General features: G+C 50.4%; 10 protein-coding genes across 10 annotated transcripts; 5 read left to right on the top strand and 5 right to left on the bottom strand.

Moving 5' to 3' along the window:
- Positions 1-1,771: 1,771 nt before the first annotated feature.
- Positions 1,772-3,001, top strand: BGZ61DRAFT_553779 (putative RTM1-like protein; the record flags this gene model as incomplete). The annotated part of the gene is made up of 4 exons (XM_046255555.1): positions 1,772-1,934; positions 1,991-2,013; positions 2,064-2,247; positions 2,340-3,001. 4 exons carry the CDS (start codon positions 1,772-1,774, stop codon positions 2,774-2,776), a joined length of 807 nt encoding a protein of 268 aa, XP_046110866.1. The 3' UTR covers positions 2,777-3,001.
- A 9-nt stretch (positions 3,002-3,010) lies between these two features.
- BGZ61DRAFT_472439 (uncharacterized protein) lies at positions 3,011-3,832 on the bottom strand (the record flags this gene model as incomplete). The annotated part of the gene is made up of 1 exon (XM_046248339.1): positions 3,011-3,832. The coding sequence occupies one exon, from the start codon at positions 3,830-3,832 to the stop codon at positions 3,011-3,013; it is 822 nt and encodes a 273-aa protein (XP_046110865.1).
- A 167-nt stretch (positions 3,833-3,999) lies between these two features.
- Positions 4,000-4,415, top strand: BGZ61DRAFT_441532 (uncharacterized protein). The gene has a single exon (XM_046244593.1). It carries the CDS (start codon positions 4,175-4,177, stop codon positions 4,331-4,333), a length of 159 nt encoding a protein of 52 aa, XP_046110864.1. The 5' UTR covers positions 4,000-4,174; the 3' UTR covers positions 4,334-4,415.
- Positions 4,416-4,774: 359 nt separating this feature from the next.
- On the bottom strand, positions 4,775-6,765 carry BGZ61DRAFT_489864 (uncharacterized protein; the record flags this gene model as incomplete). The annotated part of the gene is made up of 6 exons (XM_046250264.1): positions 4,775-4,859; positions 5,599-5,876; positions 5,949-6,275; positions 6,339-6,425; positions 6,478-6,618; positions 6,697-6,765. The coding sequence occupies 6 exons, from the start codon at positions 6,763-6,765 to the stop codon at positions 4,775-4,777; spliced, it is 987 nt and encodes a 328-aa protein (XP_046110863.1).
- Positions 6,766-8,363: 1,598 nt separating this feature from the next.
- On the bottom strand, positions 8,364-9,230 carry BGZ61DRAFT_472437 (putative hydrolase; the record flags this gene model as incomplete). Its single annotated transcript, XM_046248338.1, has 1 exon — positions 8,364-9,230. The coding sequence occupies one exon, from the start codon at positions 9,228-9,230 to the stop codon at positions 8,364-8,366; it is 867 nt and encodes a 288-aa protein (XP_046110862.1).
- Positions 9,231-10,326: 1,096 nt separating this feature from the next.
- On the top strand, positions 10,327-11,757 carry BGZ61DRAFT_341320 (uncharacterized protein; the record flags this gene model as incomplete). The annotated part of the gene is made up of 1 exon (XM_046239393.1): positions 10,327-11,757. One exon carries the CDS (start codon positions 10,327-10,329, stop codon positions 11,755-11,757), a length of 1,431 nt encoding a protein of 476 aa, XP_046110861.1.
- An 814-nt stretch (positions 11,758-12,571) lies between these two features.
- On the top strand, positions 12,572-14,979 carry BGZ61DRAFT_340352 (uncharacterized protein; the record flags this gene model as incomplete). Its single annotated transcript, XM_046239301.1, has 4 exons — positions 12,572-13,074; positions 13,120-13,238; positions 13,297-13,735; positions 13,788-14,979. 4 exons carry the CDS (start codon positions 12,572-12,574, stop codon positions 14,977-14,979), a joined length of 2,253 nt encoding a protein of 750 aa, XP_046110860.1.
- A 1,180-nt stretch (positions 14,980-16,159) lies between these two features.
- On the bottom strand, positions 16,160-18,301 carry BGZ61DRAFT_441517 (major facilitator superfamily domain-containing protein). Its single transcript, XM_046244591.1, has 2 exons — positions 17,459-18,301; positions 16,160-17,408 (listed from the first exon to the last, which is right to left on the bottom strand). The coding sequence occupies exons 1-2, from the start codon at positions 18,040-18,042 to the stop codon at positions 16,295-16,297; spliced, it is 1,698 nt and encodes a 565-aa protein (XP_046110859.1). The 5' UTR covers positions 18,043-18,301; the 3' UTR covers positions 16,160-16,294.
- A 593-nt stretch (positions 18,302-18,894) lies between these two features.
- Positions 18,895-20,690, top strand: BGZ61DRAFT_340911 (major facilitator superfamily domain-containing protein; the record flags this gene model as incomplete). The annotated part of the gene is made up of 5 exons (XM_046239356.1): positions 18,895-19,255; positions 19,310-19,915; positions 19,969-20,031; positions 20,087-20,291; positions 20,336-20,690. 5 exons carry the CDS (start codon positions 18,895-18,897, stop codon positions 20,688-20,690), a joined length of 1,590 nt encoding a protein of 529 aa, XP_046110858.1.
- Positions 20,691-22,588: 1,898 nt separating this feature from the next.
- On the bottom strand, positions 22,589-23,647 carry BGZ61DRAFT_441515 (uncharacterized protein). Its single transcript, XM_046244590.1, has 2 exons — positions 23,574-23,647; positions 22,589-23,514 (listed from the first exon to the last, which is right to left on the bottom strand). Exon 2 carries the CDS (start codon positions 23,172-23,174, stop codon positions 22,785-22,787), a length of 390 nt encoding a protein of 129 aa, XP_046110857.1. The 5' UTR covers positions 23,175-23,514; positions 23,574-23,647; the 3' UTR covers positions 22,589-22,784.
- Between the last annotated feature and the right edge of the window lie 636 nt (positions 23,648-24,283).

Below are 24,283 nucleotides of genomic sequence, written 5' to 3'. Positions count from 1 at the left end.
TTAATCCGCCCGATCGCTCTCTCAATCTCTCAATCAAGAGTTCATATTAAGTGCTTCCACCAAGCATGCCATCACTATGACCACTCTCTCCTTTAGCCGTCTAGTTGAGGCTCCGGAAAGTGCCCATAGCGCTCTTCCACACTCGGCTGGGTATAGTCAAGACTGGAGGGGACGGCGAGCCAGGCTTTTTCATTAAGTCTTTTTTTGCCGCAGCCATCCGAGTGGTCAAGTCATGGATCATGCCAATTCAAGAGTGTGGAGAGTGACACCTCTAGGCAACAACCAGTGGCACTTCGATGACGGGCAGGTGTATTTAGTCGGCTAGGGAAATCAACTTGATAGAAATACAAAAGTCATGAATAAGCTGAAGGATGAAGGACTATCTGACAAGGTCTGGGAACACACTCGAGTAGTGTTTGAGAAGATGCATCAGTCAAGATAGTACCTAGTGATCCAGGGCTACAGCTCATTCGCGCAAGGTGGTCTGCTCTACCAGTAATCACCACCCTACGAGTGATCCTTTCGGAAGGTGCCAACTATAAATATAACCCCTCTGGGATTACCACTGGCTTAACCCATTAGCCCCTTAGCCATCAATAAAACTTGGTTACTTGGTTAGTCGGTTCGGAGGCACCGCCCTGCAGTGCCCTCAAGGCCTACCTCAGGAACGGCTCTGCAAAATAAAATGGACGGTCTTTGGGCTAAGTTCACGTCGGGCCCGGCTCCCGACTTTTCTCAGGATCTCCAAAGTGGCGATCTGACTCTGGAGGGTCTAGATTATCGTTTTTGGCGTCGTTCTGGTCTTGCGAGTCGAATTTCTTATTCTTCTTATCAGCTTGCTTCATGCCTTCGGTAGACAGTTGCATGTACGCTACTAAGAAATGGTACCAATCGAGCAAGTTGACGGACAGCAGGGAGATAACCCATTGCGGACTTCAAATGGAGGAAGAACAGAGGAAGCAACATAAGGGAAGGTTGAGGCCGCGCCAGAGCTAAATGCAAGGTGGTTACTTGGTGCAAATATCGCCGTTACCGTAACATGGATGTCGCCCTCGGATCCACGTATTCGTCATCCCAAGATGACTGCAGACTCTAATAAGCGTAAGTGGATGGACTCAAATGGCTCACACGAATGCTACGGGGCAGCGAAGAATAAAGTTGGCTCCAAGCCGCATTGACAGTTCACGACCAACCGTTACGCCAGCATGGCATCGATGGCAGATAAAACGATTGCCGCCCGGTAGCTACCAGTGTGCTCTCGGAAGCCGGGGTCTACATGAGAATGCAGCGAGCCTCCAAACAGGGAGCCGCAGGGGCTGTGCAACTGTAGGAGGGTTCCCGGTGCCAATGTGCATGGAGATGGTTGGTGTTGTTTTACCAATCATAGTTCGATGTGGCGTATATCCGGGAAAGCCGTAAACGAGGGTAAACGAGATGCGAACGAGGGCTATATGGAGTAAGCAAGCGCCTAACCAGGGTTCGGATTGCGTACGTGGCGGAGTGTCTCCACTGATAGCCTGTAGCCCGGCCTCTAGCCTGGTTTTAATGATGCTGTAAACGAACGCGAGAACCCGATGGCGATGCGATGGCGATGCGATGGAGATGCGATTTTAGAATGGATTTGAGAAAAGAGGTGGTGGTATTTATTATCTGCGCGTCCGCCTAAGTAATTGCCATTCATCTTCAACACCGCATTCATTCTCTCAGCACCTCGGTTGAGTTCCTTTGCAAAAGTACACGGCTATCAAGTCTTTCTCTCCCCTCTGCCATCATGTCAACTCCGGAGGAGGAATTCAAGCTCTACCACTATGACCCGTCGACGGGGGCAGCGGTCACCTTCATCATCTTCTTCTTGGCCATAACGGGTATACACGCGTATCAGATGATCCGCACGAAGACTTGGTTCTTCACCGCCTTTATTATCGGCGGCTGCTGTAAGAGACAACGATGTTGTGTTAGATGCTTTGGCTAACCAAGTGTTTCTCGGCAGTTCAATGGATCGGTTATATTGGGGTAAGTCCCTCCAGCCGGCGGCTTCCGACTTCCATTCTGACTACATACAGAGAGCAATATCGAGCAGACAGAGCCCCGACTGGGCACTCGGCCCTTACCTTATTCAATCCGTGTTACTCCTCGTGTCGCCTGCCCTCTTTGCCGCCAGCATCTACATGATACTCGGACGAATTATCCTTCTCACCGACGGCGAGCCACATTCGATTATTAGAAGGACAGCTGACAAAGATCTTTGTCTGTGGCGATGTGTTGTCCTTCGTCATGCAAGGAGCTGGTAAGGTCATGGCAGCTCTTTTTGCCCGAACGAGGAGCTAAATTACATACAGGTGCGGGTATCATGGCCAGCAACTCAGAAGGATCAATGTCGAGAGGAGAGCGTATTGTGACCTGGGGCTTGGTGGTACAGGTCGTCGTCTTCTCGCTGTTTGCTGTTACAGCTAGCATCTTCCACAAGCGAATGCGGCAGAACCCAACGACCAAAGTATTGGCACAGAACCTCCCATGGCAGTCGCATCTCATGGTTCTTTACGGCGCATCACTGCTCATTATGGTTCGGTCGGTGTTTCGACTAATTGAATACGCGCAGGGAAACGATGGATACCTGATTTCGCATGAAATCTTCCTGTACCTTTTCGACAGCGTTTTGATGTTTGCGACAATGGTTGTGTTTGCGTGGTATCACCCGAGCGAGGTATATGCGCTTCTGAAAGGAACCGGGGGCATGGCAGTCCGACGGCTGACTTCGGTCTACTCAATGGCCTGAGCATAGCCGAGTCTGGAAGAGGGACCCCGGAGATCGGCAATCCTACTCACAGTCCAAAAGTTGACTTTAATTGCTTGAGCCTGGCCAGATCGAAGGGGGAGGGGAGCAGGAGGGAGAGGGATGAAGCGGATGTACTTGTTTTTGTTTTTGTTCCCAACCCAGTCGTTTAGATGAAATTTCATATGTACTCCTTTTCGCCTTAGTCTATTTCTATATATAAAAAGCTACTAGATTTTACAAAGAACACGTAACATTGTTCGCAACGGATGCAGACAATGTTCTCGCCCATTCGGTGTGAGAAGCCCACTCGGGGTCGATGGAATGCAGAGACTGTGACAGTTCATCGATAAGATCAATTCCAAAGTTTTTACCCCACCATCTGTCATGAACCTCAAGGGCTAGAGCACCATAATGTATGCAGATAAGAATGGCTATTGGATCTCCTTGTTTGAAGAGTTCAACAAGCTCGTCCGTTACTTCTACTGGCCAGCCAGCTACTACAGCCACCTTTGGACCTTGGGCAACCATGTCAAAGCTCGTTTCAAGACTTTTAATGCCTGACAGGTAGGCTTGATGTGATTTCGGGGTGGAATATTTTCCGACGGCGCCTGTTTGCTCACGGAATTCAGCCATGGCTGCCTGAATGCCGTCTCTTTTGAGGCTAGGTGGACTCGGAGAGTTTGAAACGCTTGAATTGCTGGTCGGATCCACCAACGCCCCAAGGGGGCCGGTTCTTATCGAAATTTCCGAGGCGAAGACTATCGTTCTCACTCCTCTAAGCAGTTGACAGATGGAGACAAAGGTGTCGGAGACGTTGGATACTTGGTGTCCTGACGAGATCGCGAAAGCTAGGATGGTGGTGACAATCGAGAATGCGAATACAGCCGTCGCGCTTTCTTCCGAAATAGAATCCAGAGCCTCCTTGAAGGCATTGAGTCCTGAGTTCTGGTACTGGATGGCAACCTCGGTGTAATGTTCTTTCATGGATTGATCAAGGAATGCCAGGTGAAGCGATGCCAGGGCAAGCAGCCCATCCATGGGGAACCCAAACTTCATGGCTTCTCTGGGAACGACTCTCTTGAACACCTCGACCGACTCTAGGGAATCGACTAGCGTGTCACAAGTCTCGGTTGCGTAGTGGTGCATCATAAAAAGTTCATTTAGCCTCCTTTGATGCGATGAGATTCGGTTGGACACGGTTGGTACGGATAATCGCTTGTCGAGTCTGGTAATATCTCCCGCAGCGACATCCGGCTTCAAGCTGCACTCCTCTTCCCGATCCAGACATCTTCTGCATGGTTTTTCTTCGTCACACTAGAGTGGACTTCGTAGCTACCTCAGGGGTCTCAGGAATTATAAATATACCTTGACGTGCCGCCGTTTGCATTGAATGCATCCATGCCGGGATTTTCGATGTGGTTTTCGCGGAGGAGGCATGTTGGACCTCCAGGGCCAGCAGCCTACGGCGCTTGGTGTCGAGGCTGGACACGAAGAATGGAAGAACGCCTCGGACTAGGCACAAAGTCGAGTCCAAGAACTTTGGCTGCGTGCAGGTAAGTCACCTGATTGTCGGACTTCAGGCGGCAGCCGGAGTATTCGCTGTAGAGGTTAAGACACTGACAAAGATTGCTGATGCACTTGGAGAGTTCTCGGTACTGTCTCCAGGGCTCCAGGATGAAGAAAGACGATGCGTAACATCGCTCAGCCACTTTTGGGGAGCGCACGGCCATGGAATGGAGGTGGCTGGTACTTGTTGTTCAATGCCGGAAAGACACTGGACGATGATGCCCCGTTATTCTTCACCCACTCTAAACGAATGGAGACAAGTCGTAAGCATTAGGCAGACTCTAAATTTCTACAATGCGGACGAGCGGATGAGCGATTACCCCATCGGTCACTCCCTCACAGTGATAGGGAATTTTAATCTTGGGTGAGAATGCCTAAACCTGGCCGGGTCAACCTAGCTTGGATGATTGCGTTGTGCAACCGAGAGTCAATTCAACGCACTGTTGAGGCTTGGTCACGGAGGATACTTGAGGTTCGTGTTGAAAATGTAGAGGGCAGCATTGATGAGGAGCTATCTCTAGGACAATCCGGAACGTGGTCAATAGACAGCAATTGAGATACTCAAATTGTAATGTTCTTGTATTTTCAACGTTTACATTGAAGTAGTGGGGTTCTACATATGGTTGGGCTGGGTGAACAGAACCCGGTGGTGAACCATGCCCCCAAAGAGACTTGACCCATTTGCCCGCAGTGTGGCTTTTGTTAGATCCGAAAATACCCGATGTGCATAAATCCAAGACGTCACTTGATAGTTTCGTTTTGAGGCTCATGCGTGCCAGGTAGCGTCCCTCGTTGAACTATGGTCCCTTCAGTCTTACTAAAAACAACTAACAACAACCACCTCCCTCCTCCTGTACACTAAAAATCAGTCGATTCCATCCCCCAATGGCCAGACTTGTGCCTTGAAATTGTCACGTCACCTAAGCATGACCGACCGAGGGTCCGAGGCTGACAACAACGTCGATAGCAGACTAGTGGTAAAAGAAAGGAGGTTCGCTCGGTTGAGGCCACACTGGCTAAGGAATTGGGGACACGGCTGTGGTATTGTGAGGGGACCTCGGTATAGAGGACGGTAATCGGTAAGTAACAGTGATAGAGAAGTGGAGCATTGAGAAAACTGTGTAGGTAACCTGAATGTATTCAAATGTCTAACCAAAACCAAGAAGTGAATAGTTGATGTTATATCCGAGTCGAGCGCATTAATGAGCATTCCTCTTGACCTTCTCAGGTTCTAAGCCTTTCCTTCTTTCACAGACTTTGCCAGCGCCACTTTCATTTGCTGATAGACACCCTTACCATCCCCGTTCAATAACTCCTGGCAGTAGGCTTCCAGAGTCTTCCCTTCCAAGTCTGGATAGAGCTCTTTGGCGTTAAGATATCCCAGGTAACGGGCATACTCGGGAGTGTTGTCTCCTCGAATCCCCCAGGTGTGCCAATATTGGAACTGGGCCAGCTTGTAGAAGGCTGGAGAATCCGGTGTAACATCTGAGGCCGCTGCTTCAGCTGCCCCGGCCAGGATGTCCTCAACTGGGACCTAATATTGCGCTCGTCAGTTTCAAGGTCCCGGCATTTCGTAGATTTAGGCTGACAGGTCGGATATACGTACGTAGTTGCGCTGGATGGTTTCGCCGCTGACCCTTTCGAGCAAGTCATACACCTGGGTTTGCGTGAGCAGCTCGTTGTACGCGAAGACCATTTGGTTCAGTGTGCGGGGGTCAGCAATGATGCGAGCAACGTATCTTCCGACGTCCCGTAAGTCCGTCAAGGCAGACGGCACGCTTCCGTCTCCGGCAATGGCATCTGGCGCCCCCACGAGAGCGTAGTCGAGGCGGCCGGAGGGGAGGGCAGGCAGGGTGAGTTGGAACCACCAGCCAACGTCAATGATGGTGTACGGGACATAAGTCCTCTTGATATGGTTGATGACATCTTCTTTCTATATGGGGTTTCGTCACGTTGGCCTCGCCAATTCTGGGCGGGATAAATTGAATCAACGTACCATGTCTCTCAGGCGGAGGATGCCTTTGGGAGGCGCAATGGTGGCAAAGCTGCAGGGTACGAAACGCTTGATACCGCAGCTTTGCAACTATTGATGAGTGGAATCTGGGCCAAAAGCTGGGGTGCGTTGCTGCGATGACAACTTCCATGCCCCTGAGTAGCTTTGTGAGCTCCTCTTCGGGACCATAGATGTCAGCGGCTGCGACTTTGACACCCCGTTTCTCCAAGGCAAGAACCTCTGGTTTCTGGAGAGAGGAGGGTCTGACGAGTGCGGTGATTTCCTAGCCGCAAAGGTATGGGTATTTAGCATGTCAAGTGCAGCATATGGAGGAAGAAGGTCGCACATATCGAGGGTCTACTGATTCGAGAAGACCGTTGAGAATAGAGGTGCCGGTCTCTCCGGTCGCGCCAAGAATTGCCACCTTCATATTGGGTTTGTGGTGTTTGATAAGTTGGTTGGGGATGCTGATGGGGCTGTGCCTCAAGTTAGAGTCAGTCGATAGAGAAGAACTTGTCGTTTGGATCGTGGGTGACAACTCCAGATTGATCATGGTGACCCTTTGTTTAAATGCGTTGTCGTCGGGGCATGGTTAGGCCATGCCGAGTCCGCGGTTTATAATCAATGGACATTAATTTGTCTTCGAAGTTTCCTAAAGCAGCTTAAATGACTTGCCTGTTGTTCAAGTGCATTTCACGTGCCAAATAGTTGATTTTCTAGAAATTTTACAGATTATAATCTTCGTCTCCATAGAGGCGGAAGCGTCCGTCTCGCTCAATGATGTCAAATTCAGAGCTCTGAGAAGCGCAATGCTTTCGCTTCCATCCCACACTATACAACATATGAGACGTAGATTTACCAAGTCACCGCGGTACAGACATGGTGGACATGGACCAGCGCCTAATCATTGGGCGAGCACGGTCGTGCCTAATCCTGGTTAATGAGACATTGGATCGTGTCACTAAGATTTAGACTTCCGAGTACGAGAAAGCGAGTACGAAGCGCTTGAGGACAATCCGCTAGTGCTGTGATAGTGGAGTCCTGTTGCTGTGGTGGTACAAAACTCAATAGCAATTGTCCACCGCCGTATTTAGTCCGCGTTTCGGCCGTGTGTCGGCCGCTTGGAAGACTCCGAGCGCGCCTACCACAGGGCGCAACATAGTTAAAACTTCAAATCAATTTTCGTATTCAGCGACGGCTCCGCTTGTGCCATTCCTTGAGCCGGACTGCCTAAATCCGCAGTCATCTAGTGCAAGTACTCCTCCTAACCCGGTATCTAGTCACAATGACTCATTTTGCATACAAGTTATTCATACCTATATTAATATATAGAGTAATCCACTTATTTATATACTGTGAATTATATCCAGAACCTACCCTCCCAGGGACCGGGCATGATTCACGGCCGTGGCATGGGAATGCAATATCTGGCACCATGGAATGAGAGGATTTAGGGTAAGACCACCCCAAGCGAGAATGGGCCTATATGGAGAGGAGGCGCCATTCGGTTAGGGAGCTAATCTTGGTCTGATGTAGCGTGCAGTTCGAAGGAAATGGGTTTTTAGCTGGCTGCACACAGTCAGGGTCGAGCCGGCTTCGGCTGGATCTAAACATTTCGGTGCAAAGTTTACTAATATCTGGAGCAAGAAAGATAGTATCCCCCTCTGGCTGACTGCAGCCATAAGGTCTTTGAGACCTACTGCCAGATTTGCTCGTCTATTGTTGGACATTTTGTGTAGTATCACTTGCATAGTTAATTGCTTCACATTTGATTGTAGATCAAAGACTATGATTGGATCCAATATTATTTTTCAAGAACCCGAGTTCCACCTAGTTACCTCCAGCAGTACTGCGATTATGCTTTTATCTCTAGCGACAAGAAAAATGATGCGTATTGAAATATCAATGGGCACAAAAAACAATCTTATTATAGAGAGGGTAAATCCCCACCAATTCTAGCTGGTGACTACCTTTGACATTTTAACGCACCCATCATTTGTCTCCTTTGATGACTAGTCACTGGCCTGATCACCCGAACACCCTAAACTTCTCGAAGAATTTCCCCATAGACGTGGCAACTGTTTCCTCATTCGTCTCAATAGCGAAATGACCTGCGTCTAGCCACTGCAACTCAAAATTCTCCACGTCTTTCTTGAATGCCTCTGCTCCTGGTGACACAAAAATCGCATCATGCTTTCCCCATATCGCCAGGACGGGAACCTTAGATTTGCGGAAGTATTCCTGGAATGAGGGGTACAAGCCGATGTTGTTGCGGTAGTCGTAAAGCAGGTCCAGCTGCACATCTTTGTTTCCCTTCCTTTGCATGAGGGCATGGTCAAGATGGTAGCTCTCAGGCTCGATCCGATCTGGATGTTGAGCTCCATTGGTGTACTGCCATTTGACCAAATCTAACTCCAAAGCAGGCCTGAGTGCATCGCGATCCTCTGTAGATCCCGAGTCCCAGTACTTCCTGATTGGGGCCCAGAACTCCTCTCCAAACCCTTCGACGTAGGCGTTCCCGTTCTGACTAACAATAGCAGCAACCTTGTCAGGGTGCTTCAGAGCCAGGCGCAAGCCAGTTGGTGCACCGTAGTCAAAGATATAGATGGCGAACTTCTCCAGCTCTAGAGTGTGTACAAAGTCATCGATCGCCGTGGCGAGGTTAACGAAGTTGTAAACATAGCCGTCTGGGACGACAGTGAACCCATATCCCGGCAGGTCTGGTGCAATGACTCTGTAGCCCTGATTGGCTAGTAGAGGTATCAAATTGCGGAATTGGTGAGAGGAGGACGGGAATCCGTGGAGGAGAAGGATCGTTCCTTTAGCGGTACCAGTTGGGGCAGCGTGCCGGTAGAAGATTTTCGGACCACTAGTCTTCGCATACGAGACACGCATGGTGTGAGAACCCATTTTCGTTTTAACTTGGAATAAGTGACGTGATGGCGCTTGAGAGGCAGTCGTGCTTGATGTTGTGGAAGAAGGATGAAAGTAATGAACATCTACCACAGTCGTCTAAGTGCGACAGGTTTAGAATTTATATTCCTGTTCTCACATTTTATCATTTTACATTATGTTTAATTGTAAGTGTACTGATACAGAAAAGATTCCAGGGTTGCGCGATTACGGTGCTTGATTGCTCATCTACGCCTTTATAATGTCATTGATGTGGAATCTTGGTCTCATCGCGCGTCTGATTAATCATCATTGAACCAAGCGAGCTGACAGTCAGGCAAATAGTGTGGACAAATTTGGTTAGCAACACTCTATGGTGCATACCCTCATCAGGATGACTGCACTATGACGACGAATGATGAGCTACCCCAAATCTCAAATCTCACAGACATGTGACGAGCCCAAGGACAACTTTCGTGCGAACTTCAATAATGGTGTAAAATACCTAGTCCCGAAATTTTGATGGGCATTATCCCCGGCAGGGTCCTTGCTTATCCCTGTACATAATACCTACCTCGGGAAGATGTGCTCTGGTGATGACAAGCGACCAGAAGAAACAATTAATTCCCCAAATATTGACACTCCAACGAGTTAGATGGATGGAGTACAATTTCTGGCGTATTCCATGACCTACCAATCAATAGATAAGTGGAAGGGCATGCGATCATACAGATAGAATTGTGGGGGACCAGACTTGCCGGCGGCATGGCTTCGCCCAGCGCTCACTCATTGCAACAGAATTGGGGAAGGATTGACGGGAGGAGATTGCTGTTGCCGGGTTATATGGCTGCGCCTTCAGCAGTGGTGAGAATCCAGGGGTATATACGAGAATATCCCAAGAAGGTTCAAGCGAAGGAGCTTGATCCCGGGTTTCGTCGCTGACGAGGTGAGCATGCGGAGTACACGTAGCAGCTGCTGCCTATTTCTTTATTGCAATGCCGTCTCGCGACAATAAATATAAAAAATGCCCCCGACAGTCGTCAAATAACCGTTCACAATTGAAATTGAACCCTCCTGTTCGGAACCAGACTCAATAGCGATGGCGTTCAAAAAGTTCGACGCAGACGCCATCCTAACTGATCGATCACTCCCAGATGTTTATCGCTCACTTTTCGCATTGGCCCAGGAGTTCGCTATCCTGGGCCACATCGAAACGGCCAAAACCATGATATCTATTCTCCTCTCAGAATACACCTCCGATTGGCAGCGGCGCCAGATCCGATACCTGAGACTTGCCTTTGCGGAAGCAAACCAGTGGCCAGAGGAAATTCCCTCGGACGAGAGAACCGAGGAAGCGCTGAACAAGATCGAACCGCAGATGCCACCAAATGTCAACTATGCAGCCCTAGATTCTCAGAATGATGCTGCCAAGCTGGAGATGTTGTTGAAACATGCCGACGGTGAAGATGCGACCACAGGCGGTGGGGCGATGCAGCGCAGCAGTACACTCGCAGATGCCTTGGTCGTCGCTATCCGAATCGCGTCAGAACATGCTTCGTCTTTGGAAGGAATTGAAAACCACCAAAAGGTCCAGGAGGTTCTAGGCCACATCTCGAAAAGGCTATCCGCAAATCAGCAGATTCAATACCTCACCGAGCGCCGAAGCATCTGGCCTCTTCTTTTATCGGGGGCGTTGTCTCGAAGCATCCCGGTGGACACCAACAAAGTCAACGCCCTCGCTAAAGAAGCCATCGAAACATTCACCGAGCGTCTCAAGAATGGCCGAAAATCACATCCAGTTGAAACTAAATCGATCAAAGAGCTTCTGATCGAGCTGGAGCGCAACACTGTGGCAAATGTTGAAAGAGACGCTCTCGAATTTGGCGGGCAAGTTCCCGAATCCCTTTTCATTCTTCCACCAGCCACAGACGACCAAATATCTACCCTTGAGCACAAGCTCAATGCCAAGTTGCCAAGCGACTACAAGGAATTTCTCAAACTTAGTAACGGATTCGGTGGCACATGGAACGGGTACTACCTCGACCCTCCTCTCGATGGGGTTGACGACATTGATTGGGCAGATGTGTATACTGAAGATGCGCCCATTGAGTTGCATGAGACTCCAACTGGAAATTTTGACCTAGATCCGTCCGAGGAGGGTGAATGGCCAATCTACGAGAAAGCTCTGCAGCTTGGAACGGAGGACATATTTGATATCTGGTTCCTGCCACCACAAGAAACCAAGAAGGCACTCGAGGCCTACAGGCAAGTATTGAAAAGTCCGGAGGTATCAGAAGAGAAAAGGGCTCAAACGCTGAAGCTGATAACTTCGAAATATGGCAGTTGGGAGGCATTTGAGAAGCTGGAATGGGTCGTGGTGGAGATGAGCCACGGTGAAGACACGTCTTGTGGCAGCTTTACTCAGTTCCTGCAGGAGAAAGTGAACAGATCCGCGAAAGGAATGTGGCAAGGAGAAGGTGAGATTGAAGAAGGCTGTTTTGCTTACAGCTGCAAGCCTAGTGGTAACTAGGTATTAAATGGCATTTTTATTGAGGCAGACTCACAAGGCCACGAATACCATGTCGTGACGATATGAACAACAGTGTGATACGATTTCTTGGGCGGCCTTGGCCTAGGGCGTCACGTCCCGAATGGATTGTAAGTAAAATCCCCAGAGGGTCAGTCACTAGAGCCTGTAAGAAGGCATAGAGGTGATTGTATCGGTGATGACGATTGCAACCCAAATACGGTGATGGATAGGAGTTGCGTGTGATCTATTCCAGTCCCACTCTCCAAGATGGGCGGGGTGGTCGTGGACATAATCTATTCTTCGAACATGTGAAGTTGAGACCGATGCATTCCTATCAAGTTCGTCATTTTCAGAAGTATAAAGTGTGTGAACATATGTCCATCCCAGCCAAACTTCTTTGCAGACATGATTTCAACTCTGTGCCCAACTATTCGCGGCCGAAGAGGGAGTAGCATCCAAACATATGCCCACCCCGAACTCAATCTCGACGACTAAGTTCCACCTCCTCCAAGAAAATACAACACACTTATTCTACCCTTGGAGGAAAAATTAATACGAGGATCTTTACTGGCAAAAGACCCGAGTTATGGCCTCACAGGGAAGTGATTGATGATGTCTTGGGGGTTGGCTTGGCGCGCTGCCTGCAATTTCAGGCAGAATGCTGAAGCATCCACAACGGCCCCGACCATCGGCGGCCACAATCAATCTTCAACGTCCAACTCTCACTTCATGGCTTTACGCTCACCAGGAAATCTGGAGGACTAAACTCCCAGCTCATATCCTCAAATTTCCAAATCCGGCCGACTCTCACTCCATGGCTACGTGTCTGTGCAGCAACATCAGCCACCTGGCGAAAGATTTTGACGATGCCAAGGCCAAAGATCTTACTCCTGAACTGAACCGGCATCTGGCAGCAATTCGATCGATACTCGCCAAGTCGAAACCGTTCGCCCGCGATGTCCAGTATCACATCGCGCCAAATAATCACCGCGCGATGAAGGTCCTCTCTGTCCAATCCATCGACATGACGAGAGTGAATCAAGTCTGTGAGAGGTTCAAGAATGATCCGAACGGGTTCTGGACTGCATCTGACGATGTGGTTCACGCGGAACTGCGTCGGAGACTGGTTTGTATTATCATATTTCTCAGATCAATCCTGGATCCGGAAGCCTTGGTTCCACCTCACATTGCTCGGTTCGTTCAAGGACAAAAACATTCCGAGCTTCGTTATGCCGGCAAGAAATACCTTAAAATAGCTCGTAAGCTGGACGGTATCGGATCAGTCTTCTGCCTTCCTCTGGACATCCCTTCATCAACGTAAGTCCTCTTCGCAGTTCCACCACCAAATTCTCACTAGACTAGGTATGAGAGATACGTCAATATGGACGATGAAGAGGTTTTTTCTCACCTGGCTACCGTATGCCCCGCGGGTCACGGATATAACGAATACCTGAAACGCCTGATTTCAAGCCAAATTAATGGTAGTTCTTCTCTCATTCTGCTTTGTTATCTTGTGTTCTTATCGCTAATAGCCTCAAGATTCTTCGTTAACACTATCGTATCACAATCTATTTCTCGAGTACGGTGATGTCCTCCCAGACTCAGACCAGCTGATGTTGCTGCTCCACGCTCTCGGTGGCTTAGAGGTCCCCACAATCCTCTTCAAAAATATACGTTTTCCCCAAAGGCGCTGGAATGTCGAAGGTGAAATCCAAAGCATGGACGCAAAGGAGTTTGGTCTTCCTCCTGAGCTCATAAGTCACTTGTCGGACGATAGTCGTCTCGCCCAGGCTGCCGCATGTCCAGCTATTATTCAAAATCTCCACGAGGACGGCACAATCACTTGGTCTCTTCGACCTGAGCCAATGACTTTGTTTTCCGTCACTTTACTTCCCCAGACAGTGGAACATTTGGCCATTCTGGTACTGAGATTGATATGTTTTGTCTGCCCTCCTTGTTTTGAAGGCAACATCAGCTGGTATGGCATATTCCCACCAAAGTGTAACTTGCTGCTTACAATTAACTGACAGGTCCTCACAATTGAAGAAGTATATTTGGCCATTACTGGACAAAGCATCAGAAGGAAAGAAAATACCACCCTCTCTCAAAATTTACGTTATCGAGGCCTTCTTGTACTTCTCCGAAAGGGATGCATTCGCTGTTCGTCGCCTCGCCGTTGAAAAGGCTAGAGCTCTTCTTCGCAAATCGATGCCCTACTCCCTCCATGCTTCGGTGGCACTGTTTCAGAGCATTCTTTGCCGCCTCGATGGAAACCTCACCAAGTCAGACACCAAGATACGAGAGTTTTTCTGCAAATCTATGGATCCTATTACTCGCAACGATCACGCGCTCACTGGAAGGCTTCACATCTCCCAGATTGAGAACAAGATTCAGCGCTGTGATGATGACGTCGCCTCTTGCATCCTTAGCTGGCGAGGGGAGCACCCATTGTCAACTCTTGAAATCGAAGTCACGCGTCGGCTCCAAAGTACGGCGGCAAAGTTCTTTCAGTCGATAGGGGACTTTCAAACGGCACGGGCTTCCCTAGAACAGTACTTGTATCTGAGCCCAGCAGAACCAATACGAGTTACTACACGCCGTCTTATCATTGGGAGACTCGCAGACATATACTCTGAGCTACAAGACTACGGGAAGGCCATGGAAATCCTTCAGCCAGAGTTATGCAATTTATCCGACGCGGAAAAGAAAGGCCGTCCCGTGAGACGCCTATTATTGGCATCAGTGGAGGCCAACATCGGACTAGGCAGGCAGGATATTGCAGAATCAATACTCCAAGAGCTAGTTGATGTTGAGCCGCCTGGGCTTGACGATATTACCGACCAGTTACTACACATGCGCAGGCTCATAGCTGCAGCGCGCACAGTCCATGAGCGACTTGAATTCGCCGAGGCCTTGGAACGGTGGAAGTTTGCTTTGGCGAAGATTGACCAGCTTGCGACATTCAAATCCAGGTATTCTTTCACCGCGGCCATCATTTATTTGTCCATGGCTCATGCTCAACTACACATCGGCGATAGTGAGGGCGGTAGGCAATCGTGGACCATTGCTGCAGAGATATTCAGGAGCGAGAAGTGCCAGTACTGGATCCCAGTCGCTGCTACTGCATGGCTGCGGAAGATTGTCAGCGCGATATATCAGTTACAGGGCTGGCCATTCAGGATGATGCTGCCAGGCAGAAAGCCGGACGTCACATGGCCATGAGAATGTTACGGCTTTATGCTCATGAGTAATTACCATTGGTTGGGGGGAAACACGAGAGTAATGTCACTTGTGAATTCTCACGAATCTGAATATTGAATAGAGACATGTATCGGTGTTGAATTGAGGGTGAATGACATTTTCCCGGCGATGTGGAACGTCAAATTGAGTCACTTGGAAGAGGTGAAGAGGTCAGGATTGACCTTGGGGCTAATGAGGACCTTAATTTCTCAATTTTCTTTAAGAGTAACCGAAATAATCCCTGGTCCGCAGCTGCATGCACAGTCGAGTCATGCATACCCCGACGCACTCAAAACCGCGTGCATCCCCACGAGCGAATCTACTAAATAAGACCACATGCCATACCAAGACACCCAGAATCCACCGCCAAGCTACGCACGCCGAGCAATCGACCCCCACGATCCGGCAATCTCATCTCGAGAGCGGCGTCTTTGCTCACAGTGAGGAACACGTGCTGGACATTCCCTGCCAACCCTGAAAACTAGCGGCTCGGCGACGCATCAAGCGCGGAGCTACGCGGTGGAGATGGGTCGTGCTAACAAGGACCCGTCCCGGCATATTTCTCACTGTGAGGAACCAGCTTCGGAAGAACCCTCCACTGCAGGGGTCAATGACACACATAACTCTCACTGTGAGAGAAACTGGCCTCCAAAACCCTCGCAGACAGGGAACTGTTCCCACATCTTCCACGCGGAGGGCGACGCTTAAGATCATGATCCACCAGCTGATCCTCCTTGTTCGCACACGATACCGGTACCGGTATGTTGATGCGTGTGAGCTACCGGTTTTCGCCTGACAGGACCCCTAATGCTAATACCTATGTTCGGAGCTCCGCCTAACCCCGAGTCAAGCTCAGTCGGTGCTATTCCGCTTGCACAGTACTTACCCTATACACAGATATCAAGGAAAGTCAGGTTAAGTCTAGTTATGGTTGTGGTGTGTTGACGCCATTAAATTATAATTGCAGTATCCTTAAAATCCTTATTCCGAATTAAAGCAAGAATATGAACATTATACGCGGATAGCTTAAACTGGAGGTCCCGGTAAGCTCCTGCAATGCACGGTTGGGTGTCACACAGGTAATGCTAGGCTCCGATCTGCAGACATGGCCTATCCAAGACCCGACAAGTCAATGCATAGTCAATCGATGGGCCCCAAGACATGACTTCAACTAGGTAAGATGCATATTATAGTACTTTGCCACGTATTCTGTACATTTGACATGCCGCTCCAACACTACTCAAACAGGAACTTTGCAATGCATGTCTAAATATTGGTTGTTGTCCATCGCACTTAATCAACGAAACATATCCACATCCTTGATCCACAGCAGAAGTACCCAATTTACCATGGCAACAATTGCCATACCCCACAACGGCATTCCAACATAGTTGTGCTCTAATCCCCAGCCGAGAACTGAACCACCGATAGTCGGTCCCATGATACGAGCAGCGCTGGAGGTGCTTGAAGCAAACCCGTGAACTGTGCCGAGCAGTGTAGGAGATGGTGCTGACTCGTTCACCAAGATCATTGTTGCTGGCCCACAAAAGACTCGAGAAATAACATGGATCGACAAAACAACTGTGAGGCATGACCAAACAACGGCAGCCTTCGTTGGAAGCAGAACAAGGTACGGCAACACGAAGTATGCCACAATGCTGAGCGGGAGGAAAGCACGGTACGACGCGAGAACTCCGAGCCGATCGTTGATTCGGGGATAGACAAACAGCTGCAGAGGGATCCCAACGGTGCCGATAATCGTATTCGCGAAGCCGATCTTCTGGCTAGAAAGTCCAAGTCCACCAGCGAAGCGGAACGGCAAGCTGGCGTTCGAGTTGTCTGCTCTTGGTGTTGGCAGGAGGACGAAGAAGACCGAATTGAATGCCGAGACGTGGAGAGACTGCAGGAACGATTGAAGCAGTGTGATGCACACATTCCTCGTAAATATCGATCTGAATGCTGGCCGCTCCTTGATTTGGTCTCTCTGGGGTCGCGTCTGTTCGGCTTCATCGTCCATTGGAACTGAGATGGTCGCATCATCGTCAAGCTCGTTCTGAAGTGGGTCATAGGAATAATCGGATACGCGCTTCCTCAATATCTTCTGCGTGAGCATTTTGCCAAGTTGTCGACCACGGTCTGGCTTGTGCCGCAATACCGGATGTGTTTCGTCAAGTCCTAGGATAATACCCAGGGCCGCGGTGATGAGGATTAGAGCAGAGAACAAGTTGGGGAGCGCATAAGGAAATTTGGCCATCCATTCCACGCCGTCTTTGCCGCCAAAGAAAGACCCAGGTCCGAAAATGCCAGGGAGCGATGTAACAGGCTCCGCGAGGAAGCCGCTCAGGAGAGGTCCGATGATGGCGCCGACGTTGAAGCACATTGGCAGGAGGAGAAAGGCGCGGGATTGATATCTTCGAGGGTCAGCATGTAGTTTTATCCCGGAACATGGGATGCGCCATACCGTTTGTCGAGAATGACCTCCGACACCATGGTTCTAAGCACACCGATGTTACCATTGAGCGCACCAGCCAGAAACCGGAAGAAGAAGACAAAGTAGATGGACGTCGAGAATCCCATGCCAATCGCAGACATGGTCGTGCCTACGAGGCCGATGAGCAAGACGCGTTTCCGGCCGAAGAGAGGACTGTCGGCGGCGTGCCCCCACCACATGGACGTGAGGCACTGCGCAGCCGCAAAGACAGCAGTGAGATAGCCGGCGCGCTTGGCGATTTCCGAGTCATTCAGGGCTGGATCGAGCCACCTCAGCTGATAGAAGAGGTACGATGTAAGCGACCGCTCGCTCAATGGTTCGGCCAATCGTGCAAAGACCATGATGGCCAGCTGGCCCTTTCGAGGTATGGATGCCCAGGACACAGGCTGTGGCTTTGGGGCTTCAACGTCAGAGTCCTCGGTCGAGGCCCTCGCGATGGCCATCTCTCCATTCTGGGGGATATTCGGTGGTTCCGAGAGAAGAGGCGTCTCTTCGGTTGACGACGAAGACGACGACGATGGCTTGTCAACCACGCGACGCGACGACGAACCCATTTCTGCAGCGGCGTCCGGTTCAATGCACGAGTGGCGATTGTATTCGTCAAGTCAGGAGGAAGAGTTTCCAACGCAGCCCATGCTGGAAGTTACCGGGCGACACTTCCCTCGTCTGATGTTCCCGATCACCGGAGCTTCGAATCCCGCGTGGCCAGCTTCCAGCTTCGCCATGACGACGGCGGTTGGTCCCTAGCGTCGTCTGTTGGAGGGTGGATATCGGTCCTAAAACCCCTGTGAAGCCGTGGGAGCCAACGTCCCCTGCCCATGAACCCCCGAGCGAAATTCCCTCATGGCGTTGGCCTCGACTCTTTGTGGAGAAGGCGACTACCGAGCAGCAGGCTACGAATAAGAACCGCTCTCCACACTTTAAAGCCCTCCTCGGACGGTCGCCCATTGCATAACGAGTCCCACCCTCACGAACCCATGCTAGAAAAGTCAGGCGTGCTTGGCATGCGCAGAATTTTCCCAGGGTGACACTTGTTGCCATCGGAGCAGGTTCGGTTCTTCGGTCGTAGGCCATGATGCGTGCGCAAGCGGTTTAGTCGCATCTTATCAATCTGATTATGCCCCACACGTCGCGACTCGCCTCGTCCGGCTTTTTTCGAGGCCACGCGCTATCAATCGCCAAACTCTACAGTACATCCTGGCTAGCAGGTCGTCCGTCTGATGATGCGCGGTGGGGGCCTGCTTGTGGAAAGATTGATAAAGGGCTGTGCAAGCCGGCTGTGCAGTTTCCTCTGCATGCTTCCTTGATTGGGTGAATCAGCACAGCAACCTTTCTCGCTTCATTGCTCCCCTTGACACTTTGTGTATTCTTCACTCTGTGTATTCTTCATACCTGCATCGCCAATCATGGCTCACTCGCAGCACGATGCCGCAGGGCAGCTCACCCCTGAGCAGCGTGTCGAGCTCGGCAACAAGGAGGAAGACCTCATCACCGAGGTCAAGCCCTCCAGCGCGTCCAGCGATTCAGGTCGCGATGGCCTCCAGCCAGTGCCGTTGACTTGGAAGCTGGCCTCCGTCGCGCTGGTAACTGCCATTGGCTTCGGCTCGCAATGGAGTTCCGGCATCACTGGAGCGATGAAGAGCACCATGAAGAAGGAAATGAACATCAACAACACGCAGTTTTCCCTTCTCGAGGCCAGTGAGGATTTCATGGTCACGGCCTTGATGCTTCTAAGTGGCATTGTCACCGATCGAATTGGCGGCGCTGGTGAGTCTTGGTAGTTAGTTCTTATCCCAGAAACCCTGCTGACAAAACTCCTAGGTGCCATGTTGTACGGCAATGTCATTTACTCAGTCGGCTCAATCCTGGTCGCCGCAGCCGCGCAGACTCGGTCATACAAATTCATGATCGCCGGCAGAGTCATTCGCGCTCTCGGAGACATCGCCACCCAGGTTGCCCAGTACAAGGTTTTCTCGTCTTGGTTCGCCCCTGGAAATGGCTTTGCCTCCACCCTGGGCTTCGAACTTGGCATTGGAAAGATTGGCGCCTTTGCCGGAAAGTCGTCAGCCAACATCATCGCCAAGAACACTGGCGACTTCGCCTGGGTCTTCTGGGTCGCTGTGTTTATGAACATTTTTACCAATGTCATGACGGGTGTCTTCTATTGGTTCACAAAGGTTGCCAACCGCCGGTTCCATGGCGTTGATGATCCTGCTACCGGAGAGCGATTGTCAGAGAAGACCAAGAAATTTCAGCTCAGAAAGGTACTGGAACTGCCGTGGTCATTCTGGTGTGTCATGGGTTTCTCGCTTTTCGAGACTTCAACGGCAATCGTTTTCCTGCAGAATGCCACTGAGCTTGCTGAGCAACGATTCGGTACTGATTCCATTGCTGCTGGCTGGTACAGCTCTGTCCTCCAATACTCCGGTAAGAGTGGACCTCCAAAGCCGTCGCCTCCAGTTCGCTAACTAGTCTTCCAGGATTCTTCGTTGTCCCACTTCTCGGAGTCTTCCTCGACTTGTACGGCCAGCGAATCTCTGTTTGTGAGTACATCGTGCAGGAAAACGCACGCGCATCGTTTGGCTAACATTTATCTAGTGGTTTTCTGCGGCATTGGTGTCTTTGTTTCCATGCTTCTCGTTACCTTCTCGGCCGGCACTACCGGAACAGCCGCGTCCTTTGCAGTCTTTGCCTTTGCCTACTGCTTCGGTCCCACTACTATCATTGACGGTACCCGCACGTCAATGTGGGACAGCACCGTCTTTGGCTCTGCTTATTCCATCAAGATCATGATGAACAATGCGTAAGACGATGTCCAACGTAAAATTGGGTTCTTTGCTAACTAAGTTACAGGATGAATATTATTGTGCGAGTCATCACTGGTAGAATCCAAGACGCTGACAACAACTCGTACGATAAAGTCACCATTGTCTACGTCATTCTTGCTGGCTGCTCCGTCGTTGTGTCTCTACTCCTTGCCGTCGTCGCCTGGCGATCAGTCGACTTGGGCCACCTGCAATGGACACGAAAGATGCGCATCGCTCGTGGCGATGTCTTGAACGACAGGAAGGCTAGGTTCTACGAGGAGAAAGGTGGACGAAACAAGAGAATCTCCATGATGTGCTTTGCAAGCCTCATCGCCCTTACTCTGGGCAGCTGGTGTGCCTACTTCTGGGGAGTGGCAACTGGAAACAACGAGTAAAAGGACGAAAGACCTATATCCAATGACCATAGGAACTTGGAATCGTAACCAGCACTTATCTAATGAATCCGAATCAGAGCTTGATAATAGGTCATCATAGATAGACCGTCAATTTAAACAATCCCATCAGTCCTAAATTTTCGAGTGGGTTCATTTAAGCGTTGTTCAACGAATCCGAGATGGTGGGGTGACTGATTGATAAACGGATTGATAACGTCGAGTTGTACCCCACACCACCACCGGGACATCCAGGGCCATGGGAGAAAGGATCACGGTTTAGTTACTTTCGTACGGGGCTGACGGAACATGAAAGGAACTGGTTGGGGATTGGGATTTCATGGGTACATCACGCTACTATATTGCATGGTGGCAGTTGTGAGGCTGCGCATGCTGAAGATGAATGAATGTTTACTCAGACACAGAATGAGGTAGGGTAGATGTCATGCTCATCAAAGAGACACAAATTGTGTCTGCTCTTCGGGGCCTCAGGCTGTCATTTTTTCAGTCGCTAAATTGGGGACAATTCTGCCGCTCAAAAACTTTTAGGCGGTGAGGAGCGCGAGCTGGGCCCCACTCATTTCCGTATAAAAGTTCGCCGAGTCCTCCTCCCTTTGGTCTTTTTTTTTCTTTCTTCTTCACGTCGACAATACTTCAGTAAGCCTACCCCTACTAGAGAGCATTCCCCAGAGCGCCTTTGCTGGACTCTGGCCATCTCTCCAGCCACATCTCTTACGCAGTCCGCTAACCCCCGTCCGCAGGAGAATCATTTCTATAGTATTCGACCTCCTCTTGGTTCCCTAAAAGAGCCACAGATCCCACCCTGGTTGATGAGTGCATATCCTCGACACCCTAGAGTGAATACCTCGGTCCTCTCGCTCTGTCCGCAAGGATGGCGGTGCTGCTTTATTGCGGTTACTGTATAGAGAGATGTTTCACCTCTTGATGATCTCGACCCCGTTTGCGGTCTGCCTTCGGGCGCGCGCTCGGGGTGGGTGTCGATGGACGTCTGACAGGCGTTTCTTTTTCTTTTTCATTACTGTCTGGGGCTTGCCTTGGACGTGAGGAAGAAGTGGTGTGGTGAATGTGACCTCGACATTGCTGTCCCGTGTTGAAGCTGACGGCATTGTTGAGGAGACGAGGAAGAGCCAGGAAGTTTTGGAAGGGAGATGAACTCCAAAGAACTCCAAGAAACGATGTCTCTACCAGTCAACCCGCCAGTGAACAAGCAGTGTCACCATGCACTCCGCTGTCGCCGGCTCGACCCGATGCAATTGTTCTGGGTAGAGAGCACCAACCCCAAATGCCAGCGTACATCTTCGAACCCACCGCCACGTGTGGAGCAGCGCGTCCAGGTTGTCGCGCCCATGGTCCCGCCGAAGTCTCTTGTCCTGCCGCCCTGAATATACTAGAGCCTTCCCCGTTGACCGAATTGACGTCTGCACCAGCGTCAATATCCGGGAGACAACATCTAGTAGCTTTGTCCCATAGCAGGAGTTGCCAAATCGGTTGTGCCAATCGAGGTGCGTCACGTCTTGTTGGATATCCGCATGCTGGCCCTGGACGTCGTCGTAGCCGGCGTGAGTTACGTGCCGTGTCCACTCGCCATCTCGATGGTAAAACTCGAGGCTTTCAGCGTTGGGAAGGCGTTTCCCCTTGCGCGTGGTAACTGGAAAGACCTGGTTCGACAAGCTGAGGTTGTGCAGAGACGCACACTTCTTGGCTCTGCTTCCTGGACTGGTGGTGTGAGAGCGGATTCGGGCGACACACCAAGGTGTTGTAACTTCTTGATGACCCAATCACTCAGCCTAACGATTTATTCGTACAGTTTCACAAGGGAATCATGCGTGGGTGACAATGGTCATGATCATTTTGTTATTGCACACTGCACTACCCTAGGACACCTCTCACTTGGGCACCATTCCCCCGCCGTTGCCCTATTCCGCCGCCTGTTGTGTCGTCTTTGATGTTCAGTGGGCCATCATGGATGCTATTCCCTGAGCCTCGGGCGGGCCATTTTTGACGGGCGAAATTGAGCCCAAACCTCCAATCTTCTGACATCTGTCGGGTGGTATTCCAGGGTGGCAGGTGCATCTTCTAGGGCGACAGCTTGGCTTCGTCCCATTCGGCGGCCACCACACTCTGAGGAACAGAGACAACGAAAGTGAATTTCCGCTGATTGATAATGTCGGCCATAGTTTTGCCACCAACAACGGGCTCGGTTGCCGTGAAATACGCCCTGAAGGGGTGGAAAGGCAACCGAGAGGGCATCCCCAAGCCACCCACATTGAGTTCTGCACCATCTTTGAGGCAGACCTCGACTACGGTCATGTCTCCGTCGCCAGTGAACTTGTGACGTATGGCAGGATCCAGTGGGTAGATGGTCGAGACAATTTGGCCTCGTGGGAACTGGACATCGGTGGTAACCTCATCAGCCGGGACCATCACGTCTGTCGTGCCTTCAACTGTAAAGTAATAAGCCCCCATTCGTGTGTCAGTAATACGGGCTATGGCAGTCCAAACACTCACAGCGATAGACTTCGGGAAACTTGTGAGGGGTGTTGTTCGAAGCACGTGGGTAAACACCGAGGGGGATAGTCAAATTGAAGCCCATCCAAGGCGGTGCTGCGTAGCCACAAGGAGTGACAACGACAGTCTTCTGCGAAACAATTTCCACGCCCATGTGGGAGTCAACGACGAGACCTTTTCCGCCGAACATGGGGCCATCCAAGCCACCGATCATCATGACGCATGGCTTCGCAAATTTGTTTCCCTCGCCAGCGGCGTCTCCAGTCGACTGAGGCATGTTGCGCAAAGGTTGATGAATCTGTCGGGAGATATTAGTTTGGGGTTCTTGAGCGACATGTAGAATGATAGAAACAGTACCAGAAGTAGCTCGTTGAAAGACGCGAAAGTTTGGGCACTGGAGAGACGAAGTAAACGTAGCCAGGGTTGATCACTCACAGAGGAGATTGCTGAAAGTAGAAGAAAGAAAGCCAGTGTTTTTTGTGAGATGTTTTTTTATCTGAGGGTGCAAACATTCGGCAGCCGTGAATCACTGTCAGCTTGATGGATATGCCCGTCTTTGTGGGCCATGTTTGTTGTTGTTACACATGGTGAGGATCCAGGAGTGAGTTGCTTTGTGTAGGCGCCGATGGCGCGTAGTCCTCAGTGGAGAGGATGTCCTGGCATTATTGTCCTGCTGCGTTTTTACTTCAAGAACCGATGTTTACTTTGAATTGGCAGCGCTCCGTTGGATTCTGACGTCGTGATAGCTAAGAAAAGTTTGTGTGCCAAGCAGTTGGACTAGCCTGCTCCGATTCTATTCATTATTCGAAGGAGGCTCGCCAAAAATCGTGAACAACATCCCTTCAGTAAGGGAATCTCTGGGCCGTGTTTCAACAGCACACCGGGCTCTCTAGGTGGTGCGAATACGTAACGATTTCGGGTGCTGGCTTGGTAGAGAGGTGAATCGCGGGATGGTGTTGTAGCAGAAGCCGTATCATTGCACATTTTTCGCACTTCTTCGTTTGCCTGTTGGCACTTCAACGACATACTTAGACGTGGTAGCCGAAAATCAATTCAGCAAGATTCTT

Source organism: Ilyonectria robusta, assembly GCF_021365365.1.
Source record: "Ilyonectria robusta strain PMI_751 chromosome Unknown BGZ61scaffold_2, whole genome shotgun sequence".
NCBI classification, from domain to species: Eukaryota; Fungi; Ascomycota; class Sordariomycetes; order Hypocreales; family Nectriaceae; genus Ilyonectria; species Ilyonectria robusta.
The sequence above is the reverse complement of the archived record's forward strand: the minus strand, read 5'-3'. Positions and strand labels throughout refer to the sequence as shown.